The sequence below is a fragment of the Nerophis lumbriciformis genome, linkage group LG06, assembly GCF_033978685.3.
Source record: "Nerophis lumbriciformis linkage group LG06, RoL_Nlum_v2.1, whole genome shotgun sequence".
Classification (NCBI taxonomy): domain Eukaryota; kingdom Metazoa; phylum Chordata; class Actinopteri; order Syngnathiformes; family Syngnathidae; genus Nerophis; species Nerophis lumbriciformis.
In genome coordinates this window covers 26,647,118-26,665,654 of record NC_084553.2, presented here as the reverse complement: position 1 = coordinate 26,665,654, position 18,537 = coordinate 26,647,118, and the positions used below count along the sequence as shown (strand labels likewise).

General features: G+C 38.7%; 1 protein-coding gene across 1 annotated transcript in view; it reads left to right on the top strand.

Annotated features, from left to right (window-relative positions):
* Window positions 1-6,009, top strand: part of galnt18b (UDP-N-acetyl-alpha-D-galactosamine:polypeptide N-acetylgalactosaminyltransferase 18b) — a 247,983-nt gene extending 241,974 nt beyond the window's left edge. The window contains exon 11 of the mRNA XM_061963999.1: window positions 5,738-6,009. Within this exon, the coding sequence (XP_061819983.1) occupies window positions 5,738-5,884 (147 nt within the window). The 3' untranslated portion in view covers window positions 5,885-6,009. The remainder of the gene's footprint in view (window positions 1-5,737) is intronic.
* Window positions 6,010-18,537: the final 12,528 nt, after the last annotated feature.

Here is an 18,537-nt window from a genome sequence, read left to right as displayed (position 1 = left end):
TTTTAGTCTGGGTGAGGAGTCAGTTTAGCTAGAACTAATCAGTACCAGGCTGTAAAATTCCTGCACACGTAGCATTTCTCATAGAATAATACATAACTCACATAATGTTTTTACTGTAGCGACTGTGCCAGAGGTAGAAATGCATTCTACTGAGGTGGCAAATTATGACGTGTCAAATCTATTGCCGCACCAAGTAAATAAGCTCAAGATCCCCATCATATCAATTCCTAGATGTGATCAAAATTATTTAAGGCGCACTACACAAAATAAACGTAACGTTATTATCGTATTACCATTAACAAAAATGCTTCAAAACAACCCACTAACTATAATATGGGCTTTTTAAACATCAGATCATTGTCTCCCAAAACATTATTAGTTAATGAGGTCAATAGAGACAACAATCAACAAAATTGGTCTCAGCAAAACTTGGCTAAAACCAGATGAATCTTTCCCGCTTAACGAGGCATCTCCTCCTAACTATTCGAGTGCACATATTGCCCGTCCCCTTTAAAGGGGTGGAGGGGATTGCACTAATATCCAATGAAAACCTTAACCTTACCCCTAACCTAAGTAATAAACATAAATCATTTGAGGTGCTTACTATGAGTTCTGTCACACCGCTACCTCTCTATCTGGCTGTTATCTACCGCCCCCCTGGGCCCTATTCGGATTTTATCAGTGAATTTTCAGAGTTTGTCGCTGATCGAGTAACACACGCAGATAATAAAAATTATAATGACGGATTTTAATATCCATATGAATACCCCGTCAGACCCTCTGTGCGTGGCACTTTAGACTATAATTGAAAGGCTGTGGTCTTACACAAATAATAAATAAACCCACGCATTGCAACGGTAAAATGATAGACTTAGTCCTTGTCGATGGTGTCACCACCTCCAAAGTTAGTTCACTAAAGTAATGTCCAATCATTACTTTAAAAAATGTGAAGTTCTGACTCATTGTCAACAAGCTACAAATAACCAATGCTTTAGCAGCCGCAACATTAATGCTGTCACAACTATGACTCTTGCTGGCTTACTGTCGGTAATGGCGCCATTTCCAAATTATGTGGGCTCTATCGATCACCTCTCAAACAAATTTAACGATGCCCTGCGCACCACCATTGATAGTATAGCACCGCGAAAGCTAAAAAAGGCCCCTAAAAGGCGTATCCCCCCTGGTTTACAGAAGAAACCAGAGCTCTTAAACTATCATGTAGAAAGCTGGAACGCAAATGGCGTGCGACTAAACTTGAGGTTTTCCATCAAGCATGAAGTGATAGTTTGAAAACTTATAAACATGCGCTTACCTTAGCTAAAACTAATTACTACTCCAATCTCATCTGCCTCAATAAAAAACAATCCTAAATATTTGTTCAGTACAGTAGCATCGCTAACCCAACAAGAGACTCCTCCCAGTAGTCCCACCCACTCGGCTGATGACTTTATGAAATTCTTTACTAAGAAAATTGACTCATTAGAAAAGAGATTAAAGATAACACGTCTCAGCTCCAACTGGGTTCTATTAATAAAGATACGAATGTATGTACGACGGATATCAAATTAATCTCTCTCTTTTTAAAGAAAGAACAATGGAGGAACTCCTGCGACTCATAAATAGGACAAAACAAACAACATGTTTACTTGACCCACTTCCTTGGAAACTTATCAAGGAGCTGTTTGTAATATTAAGACCATCCATCCATCCATTTTCTACCGCTTGTCCCTTTTGGAGTCGGGGGGGGGGGGTCGCTGGAGCCTATCTCAGCTGCATTCGGGCGGTCGGGGGGTACACCCTGGACAAGTCGCGATATTAAGACCATCAGTGCTAAATATTATTAACGTATCACTTTCCTCTGGTACTGTTCCCCTAGCATTCAAAAAGCGGTTATTCATCCTCTGCTCAAAATACCAACCTCAATCCTGACTTCATCGTAAACTACCGGCCGGTGTCCATCTGCACTCGGACGGAAGACAGAGTACACCCTGGACAAGTCGCCACCTCATCGCAGGGCCAACACAGATAGACAACATTCACATTCATACAAGAGCCAATTTTATCTATCCCCAGGTGGGAGGAAGCCAGAGTATCCGGAGAGAACCCACGCAATCACGAGGAAAACATGCAATCCACACAGAAAGACCCCGTGCCCAATGCCCAATTAATTAATTAATTAAAAATGACTGTCAAATAAAACAACACCAAAACATTTTAAGGAGTTTATTATATTTTAAAGAGCCCAAAAAGGCCAAACGAGGACACTGGTTCGAACGTTTGCTGAAAAACATTATTGATGAAACTAAGGCCAAAACATGTACATTTTATGGCCATTCTGATCATTGAGTGCACCATTCACTGTGCTTCCGGGTTATCAGGTTGGCAGGACTGGCACGTGCACGCTGAATTAGATGATCGATCAATGAGAGTGTATACTTCGCAGTATCCGCTGGGTCTTAAAAATTATTTATTCCAACAATTTGAATTTAAGGTTTTAAAATGTTTAAAAATTCTCCTAAAATCTCATAAAAGGTCTTACATATGATTTTGAAAGGTCTTAAAAATCTAGTTATGTTACTTTTTTTTAAAACATGCATATACTTCGGTCTTGCTGTTAAATGTTTACATTTTTGAGGACGCTATAACGTAACTACAAAACGGAACCAAAGTAGTCTGTTGTGTGTTGTTACAGCTTAGCATAGCAGCAGAGAAAACGTAATTACTTGTACAAGATGAGTCAGTGCAAGTTCAACGGGTTGTGGCTACAGAACGATCAATTGAATGCATAGTTGAAGCTGGTGGATGGAAACATATAAAGCGTTTAGGACCCAGATGTGGCGCCATCGAGGAGGGTAGCGTTTACAAACATGGCGGTAATAGTGAATGGAATGATAATGTAAAAGTAAAAAATCTGGGATAAGTCCGTGTCAAAAGATGCTGAAACGCCACAAACACTTGTACAACTAAACAAAGATAAACGTAACCCCCCCCCCAAAGGAGTGTTATGTGGGTAATGTGGTGCTAAATTGCCGAATGAGATCAATATGAAATGTTTTACTAGTGAAATCATACTATTACATACAGTAAGCACACGCTAATTTATCTTTGTTTGTAGTGTACTCACGGCAGTAAAACTATTTTTTTTTAAATGTCTCTAATATTATTTCTATTATTTATTACATATATATCAGGTCAGCAACTCATGCCTAATCATTTTCCAAGTTTATACAGCAACTGACATTTAAAGCTGTAAATGTTGTGTGTTTAGTGTTTACACTCAGTTTATGGTGGCGTAAATTTGAATGTTATCCACATTATTCACATCCAACTGCTGTTTGAGGCTTGCAAGCCATAATCACCTTCCTTCTTTTTAGACAATCACTCTGTCTGCACTCTCTGCTTTTCACAACTTTGTGCAGATACAGTAGTACTGTAGATGTTTTATCGGTTTGCTCAATTCCGACAGCCGCAACAACACTGCAAAAGTTAACCATTTAGCTTTAACAGAGATGCTAACTGCTCCTTTCACAAAGAATATATTGTTTTGCTTTCCTCTACCATTGCTGACGTTCTGGTTGTTACTGTTGTTACGTGAAAACATTTGAAATGAAGCACACTGCACCTCTTGCAAGAAAACAGTTAAATGGCAAATGTGAAAAAATGCTGTTATGTTTGTTAATATTTTTTACAATTATTTTACAATAGATAGGCTTCTGGTGTATTTAGTTAGTTCAACCATTTTCTTTTCCAATGTGAAAGAGCAGTGAATGAATTCATATACCGTATTTTTCGGAGTATAAGTCGCACCAGAGTATAAGTCGCACCTGCCGAAAATGCATAATAAAGAAGGAAAAAAACATATAAGTCGCACTGGAGTATAAGTCACATTTTTGGGGGAAATGTATTTGATAAATCCCAACACCAAGAATAGACATTTGAAAGGCAATTTAAAATAAATAAAGAATAGTGAACAACAGGCTGAATAAGCGTACGTTATATGACGCATAAATAACCAACTGAGAACGTGCCTGGTATGTTAACGTAACATATTATCAAATAACTATAACATATAGAACATGCTATACGTTTACCAAACAATCTGTCACTCCTAATCGCTAAATCCCATGAAATCTTATACGTCTAGTCTCTTACGTGAATGAGCTAAATCAATAATTCAGACGGTTTTGACAACTAGAAAACGAACTGGTATGGATACTTCCTTTGTCAGCGCCTCCAGGAATTTGCAATGTTGCCATCAAACCAATGCATGCAAATTCAACCAATGCATGCAAATTCAACCAATTTTGCGAATTATGTGCGGCCACGCAACTTTGTCTAATGCCTGGAACTTCCGCACAACTTTTGGTTAATAAACGTAATTTTCGCCAATCAAATTTGTCTCCCGGCGGTGCTCTGTCTAAAAAAACATATGTTTGTTTTTTGTGGAGAAGAAGCAAAAACAGCAACCTGTAACAATTTATCAACTCTTTTTTGCTCAAACAGCACCTACATCCTGTTCCTGTCTACTGCGCTTATTAGACTTAGGGGTAATGTATTATATAATTATTTACTTCGTAGTTTACATGCATTTGAATATATATTTAATGTTTGTTTATCTAGGGTAAGACAATTGGGAAACATAGTCCCCTTTGCATTGCTGACTTAGCAGAGAGGCAGCATTTACATGTTAGAGATGTTGAAGTGTGATGGTAATCTCTCATCGTCTCTCATTTACCAACAAAGATTTGCGCTATAAATCGGGCTCAACAGTTTACAATTGCTCTTAATGTGTTAGAGCATAAATGAATGTTCAAGATGGACAAACAATTTTCAAGCGTAAAACGTAACTGGTATGCAACGTGTGGACGACAGACAGCAGAAAATAAGGAAGTCTTTGGTGGTGTTTATTTCTGTAATAAAAATGTATTATTAATATTATTAGCAATATTTAATTAAAACAGTACAGTAATTTAACAATGAGCTCTGAGTGTGTGCTTTTACTGCTATCTAGTGTCTGCTTTTAAATTTGTGTGGTCTAAAACAAGGACAACTTTTTGTTGAAATTGTTTTTTTTAGGTCAAAGTTACAAGGAACACTTAAAACATTGATACAAATTGTTTGCAACTTGTGGACGATAGCAGTCAAAAAGGAAGCTTTTGGTGGTGTTAAATAATTGTTTTTATTGTTAGTTGTAATGAATTAAAACTGTACAGCAATTTGACAAAGAGCTCTGAGTATGAGCTCTTACTGCCACCTAGTGTCTTCCTGTAAGTGTGCAAAATAAAAACATCAATATAGCATAAAATCACACACTGATGTAATGTTGTTGGGAAAAAAAAGACCTCAAAACATTGCAACTTTTGCGGCATCTTTCTGAAAAGCTGTTGCGAAATCCTAGAGGGACTGTTTTTTGCAGCTGTAGCAGTTTTGAATTGCCCATTATTCAGGAGTTGTACTGTAACATTAGAACTGTAACATGGCATCATGTGTCAAATGGAGAGAACGTCTTGTCCCTTTTAATCCTTGTTAATACACAAAATTGAATGTAATAATAAATAGGTCATTTTCAAATGAACAAGATGTGCTTATATGACATGTTTTGTCAGGTTTAAATACATTTCTGAAGCTGTTCAGATCATATCTGGTGGTCCGAGTAAGGACGGTGTTGGGAATGAGACAGCAGATCTGTGTTGCAAAGAGATGCACGATTCTAACCAGCATGCTTTCATCTTTTTAGGGAGGATCCATCCAGAACAAGAAATCAAAGAGGTGCCTGGAGCTGGTAGTGAACACTGACAATGAGTTTGGCTACAAACTGGCTCTGCAGAAGTGCACTGAACAGAAATGGTTCATCACAAACGTGTTGTACAGCAGTTCACTATGAACACACACAACTTACTTTGTGTGTGTGTGTGTGTGTGTGTGTGTGTGTGTGTGTGTGTGTGTGTGTGTGTGTGTGTGTGTGTGTGTGTGTGTGTGTGTGTGTGTGTGTGTGTGTGTGTGTGTGTGTGTGTGTGTGTGTGAGTGTCTACAAGTGTAATGCTGCATTCCAGACAGCTTGGAAGTAGGAAATAACCTTCTTGGAAACCTTCCAGTCAAAAAAAAAACAAAGAACCTGTCTGACGAAGGTACATCTTCCAATGTTTACATTTTCCTGGAGGAAATAGAATTACTCTTTCAATCAACATCAAACAAACATTTTAACATTCTACATTATTTTAGAGGTTTTAGGTCACTAGCAGTGTTTGCCTCGCTGGTTTCTTAGCAAAAAATCATTTCGTTTTCAAAAATCCCTTTTGTGCATGTACATGCGCAACGTATGTATGCCTCAACGCCAGTCATCTTATTTGGCCCCAACAGCAATTTTTGAAAGTTAAACTTCTAATTGTGACAAATGTGCACATGTATTTGTTATATGTGTTCTTTTAAAGGGGAACCAAACGTTTTGGGGGAATTTTGCCTATCGTTCACAATCATTATGAAAGACATGACTATGGATGTATTTTTTTAATGCTATTTAAATATTAAATAAATGTGTTTAAAAGTCAGCTTACAATAAAGCCTATGGGAGTCACTCTATTTTGCCTATAAAGACCTTAAAAAAACATCCAAACACCTCCATTAAGGTTTTATATACATGAAGTATATATGTAAACGGGCACATTTATAATAACATTTCATATTTACATATTTTGATCATTTTAAGCATTTGCGGTGCATTAAATTAAAAAACGCATCACAACGTTTTTTTGGTTTTTTTCCATCACTGATTATTACTCACTGCAGACTTCATGAGAGCCAACAAACATAATAAAACATCACTTACTGTACAAAGTCTGCTGTCATTAGGATGCCGACTGCTAGGATGTTCATATATTCCCATTTAGGTGAAGAATCACTCCATAATCCTCGCGAAGAAAAGGGTGGTGGAACCAAGCGTCTTTTTGTGTCATTCTCGCCATTTCCGGGTCTAAATTGGCTGTCAAACTGTACCAACTTGTGGGAATATGTCCTTCTTCTTCTACTATGCAAGTGAGAGGCATGATTTATGATCTACAATAAATTCCCACGAGCAAGAAAACGCGGAAGCAGTTTTATCAGTCGATCATATCAACATTAGCACTCAAGCTTGTGATCACGTTGCCGCTATAAATAGTTTGTCTGCGTTAGTGCTTATAATAACAAAATCAGTAATACTTGGTTATTATTCAAGTCACAAAATCTAAATGGATGATTGTTGGTGGGGGTTTTTTTATGGTTTTTTTGTTGGGTTTTATGGGCAGAGTAGAGGACCTCACATTGCCTCTGCTGTACGTTTATATACGAGTAAAAATGCATTAAAAAAATACATCTGTTGTCTTTCATAATGATTGTGAACGATTGGCAAAATTAAAAATAAAGTGCAGTTCCTCTTTAAACTATTATTGGCAACATATGCTAGCTGTTGGTGGAGTTCTTCTATATATTTTTTTTTTTAATTTTTTTTTCAAGTCTTATTTTTAGCCGGTGACATACAGCAACTTTAGCTGCTGTCGCGTAAGTACAACTAAAATAAAGTAAAACTACTCACCTATGAAGGATTACTTGAAGCAGGGAAGTATTTGTACTGTCTCTTTTGTCTTATGTTTTCGTCATAAGTTCATGTATTTTGTGTAGTGTTGAAGTCATTGCGTACTAAAAAAAGTTGCTCTCCTCATTTTCACGCCAGTTATAAGCCACTTTAGGGATGGACGATATGGCCTACAAACTATTTTGAGAAATACAGCATGATGCAGCCTCCTGCGATAGTGATATATACTGTATCATGATATATTATTTGGTATGTAAATGATAATAGAACTATTTCAAAACGGGTTACAAAGGCTCATAATTTGGCTGCTGACGTATATGTTAACATATTGCATCCTTACAGTTTTCATTATTCTCTCAAAAAAAAAAAAATGTACTTGTTAATTTACTGTTATTATCTGGTTACATGGTTCTATCTTCACTTCTGTAATAAGCACTTATTCTTATGCTATTTGGATACTTCTCATTAGTTTTGTGTGATACCACAGATTTTTTTTTTATTTGGGTATCGGTCCAGTACCAAGTAGTTTATCAATGCTGATATTTAAAATGATCAAGATTTTTGAAGATTTAAATTTTGATTGCTATTATGATCAGACAAGAACACAAGATGGCAATCTAACAATAGCAAATAAATATTTAAATGATGTCCTACTGTTGGCTCCGTTTTTAAATTATTTGAGTTTGCCCCTTAGAGCCCTCATGTTTCCAGTGACTTATTTCCGGAGTTTGTACACAATGATAAAGACGACAAAATATATATATTTTTGATAGTAAAAAATATCAATATATTCACTGTAGTATCGCATCATTATGAATCCACCCACTTCTGTGTCCATTCAAAAGCTCTAGCTTTCGGTTAGCGGTTAGCAACGCTATGGCGGTGAGGACTGCTGACGTAGACGTGGTTTTGCACTGTGGAGGGACATTAGCCGCATGCTACATTGTTTTGAGGACGTGTTTGCTCGCTTGTCGCTGTCACATTTGCAGGACCTGGCGAGAATGTGTCATCAGCATGCATCATCACGATATAACGATAGTATTACCAGCTCTATCGTCGGCCAGATTGATATCATTTATATTGTAAATATCGCGCAACCCTAGAGTAGATGCCATCCTACATCCTAATAAGTATGCGTTCTGGTTCTATGGTTACCGTTACACGCTTTGTCTTCGCTGTAACTGGTACCTTTCTATGATGGCCACAAAAAAGCCAAAGAAGAAGCGAAACACAGTGTTGGAGTCGATCCTTCAGATGCTTTTTGTTTGACCTTTGATGCATATTTGTTTAGAAAATGTGGGTCATCTCTCAAAAGTAAGGGGTTATGCTTAAACCTACTCGATATACACATTATTTCCTCTGTATGCTCATTCTGCTTCTATTTGACCAAACTACACAATGTAGTGGTTGTGGATGTACAGTGGTGTCATATTTTCACACATGTAAAACAACTTTTAAAAACACTGATATCTGTTCTCTTCATTTGTTTATTTTCTACCAATTACTTAGTGGGAGCCTAGTCCTGATGACTTTGGGCAAAAAGCAGACTACACCTTGTACTTGTTGAATACAAATATATCATCTTACAATTGACATTTAGAATTTAAACAATAGTCGACATCTGATCTTTTCATTTCATTGAAGTCATCTTCTGACTCAGCACTTTTTTTTTTGACCAAGTTAAAAAAATGTCTGTCTTCCCTGTTTTCTGGAACGCAGCATAAAAACACCAAACAGAAGTGGATGAACTTTTAAATGTGCATTTTGAGCCCATGATGATAAATTCAAATCATATTATGAATGATAAAACTTGTAATGAATCATCCACTGTATTTGATGATAAACTGGTACACGGGGTTTATTTTTTGGTAAAAACATTACAGTCTGTGCAATGACATCAAAGTTGTACGAGGTTAAAGATGTTTCGTTCATAACTGCTACTGTGTAGCAAATCTGTTTATGTTGTAATGGTTTTATTTTACCGTCTCAGGTTTATTAAGTGATTTAGCTGTACAGTCGGGGTAGAAATGTGAGACAAATGTTTAGATTATTTTCTGATTCTGAATAACCTGAATATTTGTAATAATATACAACAGTAAAGTAAAGGCTTTAAACCATCAGGTACATGTGCCTCTTTTGTGCAATTCAGAACAAGAACCAAGTTGCCTGCCTTTCAACCAATAAAACATTGAAATGCTGCGCTGCAGACAACAAAAAAGAAACAAATACGAAACATAGAAAACACAAACAACTCCATGCAGTGCATGGAGACCGAAAAAACAGGAAGCCGTTTATTTACAGGAGACCGCAGCATTGTGGGTAGAAAGGACTACTGAGAAATGAAACGTGTCATTTTGAACATTGTCAGAGACATTTCAGATAACAAAGTGCAGCCAAAGAGAATAAATAAATGTCCCTGCCCACACACACACACACACAGCAGTTGAAAAGTACACAATGTGGCAAGTATCAGTGTCATGACAAAATGCACAGGATGAAAAATAGGTCTGCTCTCTGCTCTCTTTTGTGCACCTGAGGAGGCGACTGGTGGCGCAGCCTGTTTTCCAAATGTCAGGCCTCATTAGAAACTGCATCCAAGCAGAGCTCAGCAGACCGCTGCATTAAATATACATGAAACCCACTTTCATCAAAACGACCTCCCTCACTTGCACTTCTTAATATGTGCAACATGGGCCTCTCAAAGCTCCAACAGACAACACAGACCAACACAAAAGACATTTGACACTTATTTTACTTATACTCACACATTTCTGGGCGCATTTTAAAAACCTAACTATGTAAAAGCACTCAGAGAGCGCAGACCTCCCCCAGGCATTATGTCCCAAAAGTAAAGTTAAAAAAATAAGTTAAGTTGTACAGATAACCACCAAAATCTAATCACTTTCTGACGTTTTCTGAAGGTTTCACCAAAATCCATCCATAACTGTTTGAGCTATGTTGCTAACTAACAGACAAACCAGTGAAAGCAGACAATTGAATTTTGTAAGATTTATTTTGACATCATTGTTTGTTAAGATAGGCTCCAGCATCCCCCGCAACCCTGAAAGGGACAAGCGGTAGAAAATGAATGGATGGATGGATGTTTGTTAAGGTAGGGCCTATAACTTCACCAGGAGATGATCAACGGTTATAGTACGGGACTGATCTTGTGTGTGTGTGTGTGTGTGTGTGTGTGTGTGTGTGTGTGTGTGTGTGTGTGTGTGTGTGTGTGTGCGTGTGTGTGTGTGTGTGTGTGTGTGTGTGTGTGTGTGTGTGTGTGTGTGTGTGTGTGTGTGTGTGTGTGTGTGTGTGTGCGTGTGTGCGTGCGAGTGTCTATAAACTAGCGGCCTTGCCTCCACCCACAGAGGCAATCAGTGTGGATGACCGACAAGAGGTTTCACTCTGTTAATCTTATTTTGCTTTAGAACTAAATCTGTTGACACTGATGCAAAGAGTGAACCCTCTTGTATAAAGGTTCATTTGTGCCTTTTTTTTTTGCACTGAATTTATGTAACTACATTGTTGCATTGGAATTTTGTAAACTGCATCCTTTCATTGACTATAAATTACTGGGCAAAATGCATGTGTTTAAAAATGTAGTTTGTTAAAATAATGTATTTTGAAATTCAAGTTTATGAAAATGTTGTGTTTCAAAATTCTGTGCAAAGAAAATTCAGTGCAGAACTATTTGTTGCTTCAAAAGTCTAGACCTTCCATCGATCCATTTTCTTCCGCTTATCCGAGGTTGGGTCGCGGGGGCAGCAGCCTAAGCAGGGAAGCCCAGACTTTCCTCTCCCCAGCCACTTCATCCAGCTCTCACCGGGGGATCCCGAGGCATTCCCAGGCCAGCCGGGAGACATAGTCTTACCAACGTGTCCTGGGTCTTCCCCGTGCCCTCCTACCGGTCGGACGTGCCCGAAACACCTCCCCAGGGAGGCGTTCGGGTGGCATCCTGACCAGATGCCCGAACCACCTCATCTGGCTCCTCTCGATGTGGAGGAGCAGCGGCTTTACTTTGAGCTTCCCCCGGATGGCAGAGTTTCTCACCCTATCTCTAAGGGAGAGCCCCGCCACCCCGCGGAGTAAACTCCACAGGCTTTAATGTGGACTTCCATGCCCATGCCCAAGTTGTTATAGTAGGTAGTATGTGGCATGATCATTGTAGTTAGATATTATTTTGCAGAGTCAAAACTTAAGTTATTTCGAATGTATCTCAAATTCAACAGGTTGTATTTTATTCTATTCACATTTTTTTACTTATTAAAAATCCACTTTTTTTGTTTGTTTCTTTCATCCGATTGTTGGGTAAGAGATATGACAGAACCTTCATTCAGTCACCTTCCCAAGGTTTTTGAAACATCTGGACTAAGATTGACCGTTGTAAAATAAAATATATTTATACAGTACAATTTTCTTGCTGAATTTTTCGCGGTTTAAAGTTTTCTTCCATTTTAACATGCCAACAATATATTCAAATATATGTATACAAATAATGTAGCTGACTTTATTTGCACATTAAATTGAAACTTGCATTGTATCCTAATGACTCAAATAACTTGGTTTATTTATGGTAACAGTAACAAATACTGCAGCGTAGTGAGTCAAAACCTACTGAAATATGTCAAAATATGTATACAAACCCTAACATCCAACAATAACTTCTTTACCATTTTATTGCTATGAAGTAAAAAAAAAAAAAGTGGCAGGGGTTAGGATTAAATAATTAAATCTTTCTACTCCTTTTCGGACATGTTGTAAAGGGAAACAACTTGGGTAAGAGGACCACTGGTGGCACACAGGCTTCCCCTAATAGTACTCAGGAACACCAGAGATCTTTTCAGAAAAATATACTGTAAGTATTAGAGACATCCATCAACTAATTTTCTACCGCTTGTCCAGGGTAGAGGGAGGTCTGAATTCTATCCCAGCTGCACTCAGGTGGAAGGCAGGTGCACTCTGGACTAGTCGCCACCTCTTCGCAGGGCCAACACAGATAGACAGATAAACATTTGAAATCATTGCGCAATTACGATCCCTTTATTCATTAAATGTTAGAATTCCCTTCGCTGATCTATGAATGTTTAACTCAATTCACACCGCAAGTGCAAGTCACATATTTGAAGCTAATCCTTCATGGTATTAGAGGCAGCCCAAAGTGTAGCAAGAATATTGTGGTGTAAAAAGAAACTTAGCTTTAAACCCTTTGAGATTCCAGCGGCATAGACAGTAGGTCTCCAACCAGAAGCTGGCAAACTGGTTTAGAGTAGCTCACCAAAGTGTGAAATAATATTCGCTTAAGCTCTCAGTATTTTTATAACTGTTCAATTCAGCGCTTCTAAGTAAAATTATCAATTATCAATCAAAGATATGTTCTTTTTGTCAAAGTAGCTCAAACTGTGATTTTAAAAAAACAGTACTATAAATTAATGTATACTGAAATACAAGATGCAGATGAATGTTTTCATACAACATGTGAGTTGTGGATGCCCATGCTGGGGATACTGGATCCTATCTCAGCTGAATTCGGGCGGAAGGCGGCGTGCACCCTGGACAAGTCGCCACCTCATCACAGGGCCAACACAGATATAGACAGACAACATTCACACTCACATTCACACACTAGGGCCCATTTAGTGTTGCCAATCAACCTATCCCCAGGTGCATGTATTTTGTCTGCTTTGTTTTTAATGAATATTTAGGCCTACTACGCTAATGTATTTTAATGTTGGTCATTATGGTGGTACTTGGAGAGGAAAGTGTTTTCTGAGGTGGTACTTGGTTAAAGAAAGTTTGAATACCACTGATATAAGGAACTTGGACCACTGTAAACACATTGACGGATATTTGCAGTGACATTTTAACCTTGCAAACATACAAACCCTGTTTCCATATGAGTTGGGAAATTGTGTTATATGTAAATATAAACGGAATACAATGATTTGCAAATCCTTTTCAACCCATATTCAGTTGAATATGCTACAAAGACAACATATTTGATGTTCAAACTGATAAACTTTTTTTTTTTTCAAATAATCATTAACTTTAGAATTTGATGCCAGCAACACGTGACAAAGAAGTTGGGAAAGGTGGCAAAAAAAATGATAAAGTTGAGGAATGCTCATCAAACACTTATTTGGAACATCCCACAGGTGAACAAGCAAATTGGGAACAGGTGGGTGCAATGATTGGGTATAAAAGTAGATTCCATGAAATGCTGAGTCATTCACAAACAAGGATGGGGCGAGGGTCACCACTTTGTCAACAAATGCGTGAGCAAATTGTTGAACAGTTTAAGAAAAACCTTTCTCAACCAGCTATTGCAAGAAATTTAGGGATTTCACCATCTACGGTCCATAATATCATCAAAGGGTTCAGAGAATCTGGAGAAATCACTGCACGTAAGCATCTAAGCCCGTGACCTTCGATCCCTCAGGCTGTACTGCATCAACAAGCGACATCAGTGTGTAAAGAATATCACCACATGGGCTCAGGAACACTTCAGAAACCCACTGTCAGTAACTACAGTTGGTCTCCACATCTGTAAGTGCAAGATAAAACTCTCCTATGCAAGGCAAAAACCGTTCATCAACAACACCCAGAAATGCCATCGGCTTCACTGGGCCTGAGCTCATCTAAGATGGACTGATACAAAGTGGAAAAGTGTTCTGTGGTCTGACGAGTCCACATTTCAAATTGTTTTTGGAAACTGTGGACGTCGTGTCCTCCGGACCAAAGAGGAAAAGAACCATCCGGATTGTTATAGGCGCAAAGTTGAAAAGCTAGCATCTGTGATGGTATGGGGGTGCATTAATGCCCAAGACATGGGTAACTTACACATCAGTGAAGGCGCCATTAATGCTGAAAGGTACATACAGGTTTTGGAACAACATATGTTGCCATCCAAGCAATGTTACCATGGACGCCCCTGCTTATTTCAGCAAGACAATGCCAAGCCACGTGTTACATCAATGTGGCTTCATAGAAAGAGTGCAGGTACTAGACTGACCCGCCTGTAGTCCAGACCTGTCTCCCATTGAAAATGTGTGGCGCATTATGAAGCCTAAAATACCACAACGGAGACCCCCGGACTGTTGAACAACTTAAGCTGTACATCAAGCAAGAATGGAAAATAATTCCACCTGGGAAGCTTAAAACATGTGTCTCCTCAGTTCCCAAACGTTTACTGAGTGTTGTTAAAAGGAAAGGCCATGTAACACAGTGGTGAACATGCCCTTTCCCAACTACTTTGGCATGTGTTGCAGCCATGAAATTCTAAGTTAATTATTATTTGCAAAAAAAAAATAAAGTTTATGAGTTTGAACATCAAATATCTTGTCTTTGTAGTGCATTCAATTGAATATGGGTGGAAAAGGATTTGTAAATCATTGTATTCCATTTATATTTACATCTAACACAATTTCCCAACTCATATGGAAACAGGGTTTGTAGAACACTGGGGTCCAAACTTGTGATTTACTTAATCAAGGCGTTCTTCAAAACTTTTACAATATTTTTTGTAATGTGTTTTATGTAACTAAGGTGTTGCTGTAGCTTGTTTACTTCAGATGCAGTCGTCATGTGTTCAATCATTCAGTCATTCAACTGGTGGCCCACAAGTTCTGTTCAAAAAAACTTGCGAGAGACTCACACTATTGCAGCAGATTCTTAAAAACATTAGAGTGCTGTTCTAGACATGATCAAGCTTTTTGCAGAAGCTCCTTAAAAACAGCTGAGTGCTCCTGTAACTCTGACAAAATACATTTACAAAAATCAAATGTCTACTGTAGAGGACGCTGGTTCTCCGGCATTTACGAAACAAGACTAATAGTGAAGGGAGAACTCTACCCCCATTGTCTTTAGCTTTCTTAAAATGTGACCCCCAAAAATGTTGTTGAATATCCCTGTCCTAACCAATAAATAAAGTAATAGAAATGAATTTCAGGGGTTAGGAATACATTTCATATTAAGCGCACTGCCATTCATTCATCAAATGCGATTAGTCACGCAAAACTAGACCCTATCGCGGGACCCTACACACTAGAGATGCGCGGATAGGCAATTATTTCATCCACAACCGCATCACAAAAGTCGTTAACCATCCGCCATCCACCCGAACCAACATTTTATCAAAACCACACCCGCCCGCACCCGCCCGTTGTTATATATCTAATATAGACGATGCAAGGCATTAGTGAGGTTAGAAAGCTTTTGCCTGTTAAAGAAAGGAGACTGATCCAATGCAGCAGAGACATTCAATGTGTGCCACGCATCTCTTGGCCACGCATTCGTGGCTAAGAGATATTAATGCGTGATAATATTATTTATCATTATTATAATATTATTGTCATTTCCATTAAGAAAGTGTTGACTATTGTTGCCAATGCCCTCAGATCAGGAGTGCGTTCCTCACACTTTGTGTGCGCAGTTGCAGCAAGCCGAACGAGGCTTTTAAGAAGTTAAAAAAATGTTTTAGAAAGACTAGGCCTATATTTTCGTTAGGTAAAAAAAATGTTCTGAATTTATTTCAATGAATATTAAATTGTTAACTCTATAATGCTCAAATAGGGACGAAGGCGGGGTGCACAGTGAAGCAGTGAACAATTTCGCGACAAAGATGAACCTTTATTGATTGATCTGCAGCCATGACAAAATATCAGACAATCTCCATTGTCAACGACAGGCAGGAAAATAAAGATAAACACATAGTCTATGTTGTAGGCATAGGCATAGGCTCATACGTTTTTAAGTTGAAATAAAAAAATAAATAAAAAATGTGCCTCATAAGCCTTAGGCTGTCAATCACGCGCACAAACTTAAATCATACAATAACATATGTATGTCATCTCTATTTAAAGAAAAATAAATTAAATAAATAATAATAATAAATTACCTGCAACTTATTGGCCAAGTCAAATAGCTGAAGGGGGGAAATCAAACCCATCAGACTGCACTTTATCATCAAACTTGAATTATAATGAAAATAGACGGTCGCGACAAACAAAGCAGGCTAAATAGCCTTACATTGTCGCCAATCGGAGATGCGCTTCACTTGAAAGCGAGGCCAAATAATTAACACACATAGTAGTATATCTCGAATAGAAAAAACCCCACAATAAACAACGCAATTGCCTTAATTCCTTTGCATTGTAGTGCGCCCAAACAACACGTAACCATCAAAATTATTCAGCTGACCGAACTCAATATAGGTTAGACATGGGCTTATTTGGTATAGCCTATAGGTAACGTAGACTAATTCGTTTAACATATCCAACCGTATGTCTACTTACTTTTTTTTTTGTTAGCACTATGCAGGAATAAAATGGCATCTACAGTGCCAGGATTCATGCGAGAGCGCCTGGCCTCTAAAATGCGCCCTGCTGCGCTGAAGGAGCGCTCACTTGCGCCACTGTTGCTGGGGCGCGGTGCCTGATGAAAAATTGACTGTTTCAAAGAGTGCTGCTCGTTTTTTGTATGTGGGTAACAACATTTAACTATGTATATATATTTCCGAATTGGTTCAACCGCAACCCGCCCGCATCTATTTAAAATCTATTTTTACCCGCCCGACCCGCGGTTTATCCGCGGACTCCGCGGTTGTGTCCGCAAACCGCGCATCTCTACTACACACAGTGCGTGTTCTGCATATAGGGAGAGGCGGCCCTGAGTATCAACATTCAGCTTTCTTTCTTTATATTGTGTCTTTTCGTTATTTTTCTGTCTGCCGTTAAGCAATTTATTTATTTATTTTGCAATACATTTTATTTGTACAATGTGCCAGGTAAGATGTCCTCCAGCCCTTATTTTGGATATCCATCAATCCATCCATCCATTTTCTACCGCTTGTCCCTTTTGGGGTCGCGGGAGGTGCAGGAGCCTATCTCAGCTGCATTCCCTGCAGTAAATAATAAACAATTGATATAAGTGTTCACATTTATGTTTTGTACATTATACAGAGTTTCTGCAGCGAATCTAATTTAATGCTTTTTATTACCTTTTTAATGTAACTTAAAACGGATTTAATGCCCACCATGTCCTACTTACATATAGTCAAACACAGACAACTGTCTGTATCAACAAAATTACTAACATTTGACAATGATAATGTTGCACTAATGTAAATATGATATATAATAACAGAATGCAACTAATCCTTTCAAGCGCGATATACATATTTTTCATTACTGTAGTATTTTAACCATTGTAATTAGAAGGTCAGTATTTAAAAGGGGGACGAGGCAGCCTACAGAGAGGAGATCCGGAAGTTGGCAGACTGGTGCTCAGAGAACAACCTTGCTCTGAACACCAAGAAAACCAAGGAGATCGTCGTCGACTTCAGGAAACCCAGCACTGACCTAGCCCCCCTCTACATCAAGGGTGAGTGTGTGGAGAGGGTCAACACCTTCCGGTCTCTTGGCGTCCTTATCTCTGACAACATCTCCTGGTCAGATAACACTACTGCTATCACTAAGAAGGCTCAGCAGCGGCTGCACTTCCTGAGAGTCCTCAAGAAGAACAACCTGGACTCCAACCTGCTGCTGACCTTCTACCGCTCATCCATTGAAAGCCTGCTGACATACTGCATCACAGCATGGTACGGCAGCTGCACCGCTGAAGACAGGGAGAGGCTCCAGGGAGTGGTAAAGGCAACACAGCGGATCATCGGCTGCCCTCTCCCCTCCCTAACATTACACCTCCCGCTGCTTCAGCAGAGCTACCAACATTATCAAGGATCGCTCCCACCCTGGCTTTGACCTGTGTGACCTGCTGTCCTCAGGAAGGCGCTACAGGGTCATCAGGTCTAAGACAAACAGACTCAAGAATAGTTTTTTTTCCCTAAAGCCATAACCACGGTGAACTCTCATAGGCACTGATTTTATAGTTTAGCACCTCTCTGTGTGCAATTGTTACTTTCCACCCACAGTCTGAATGCTTCTGTATATATGTATATAGTATAATATTTAAACAAC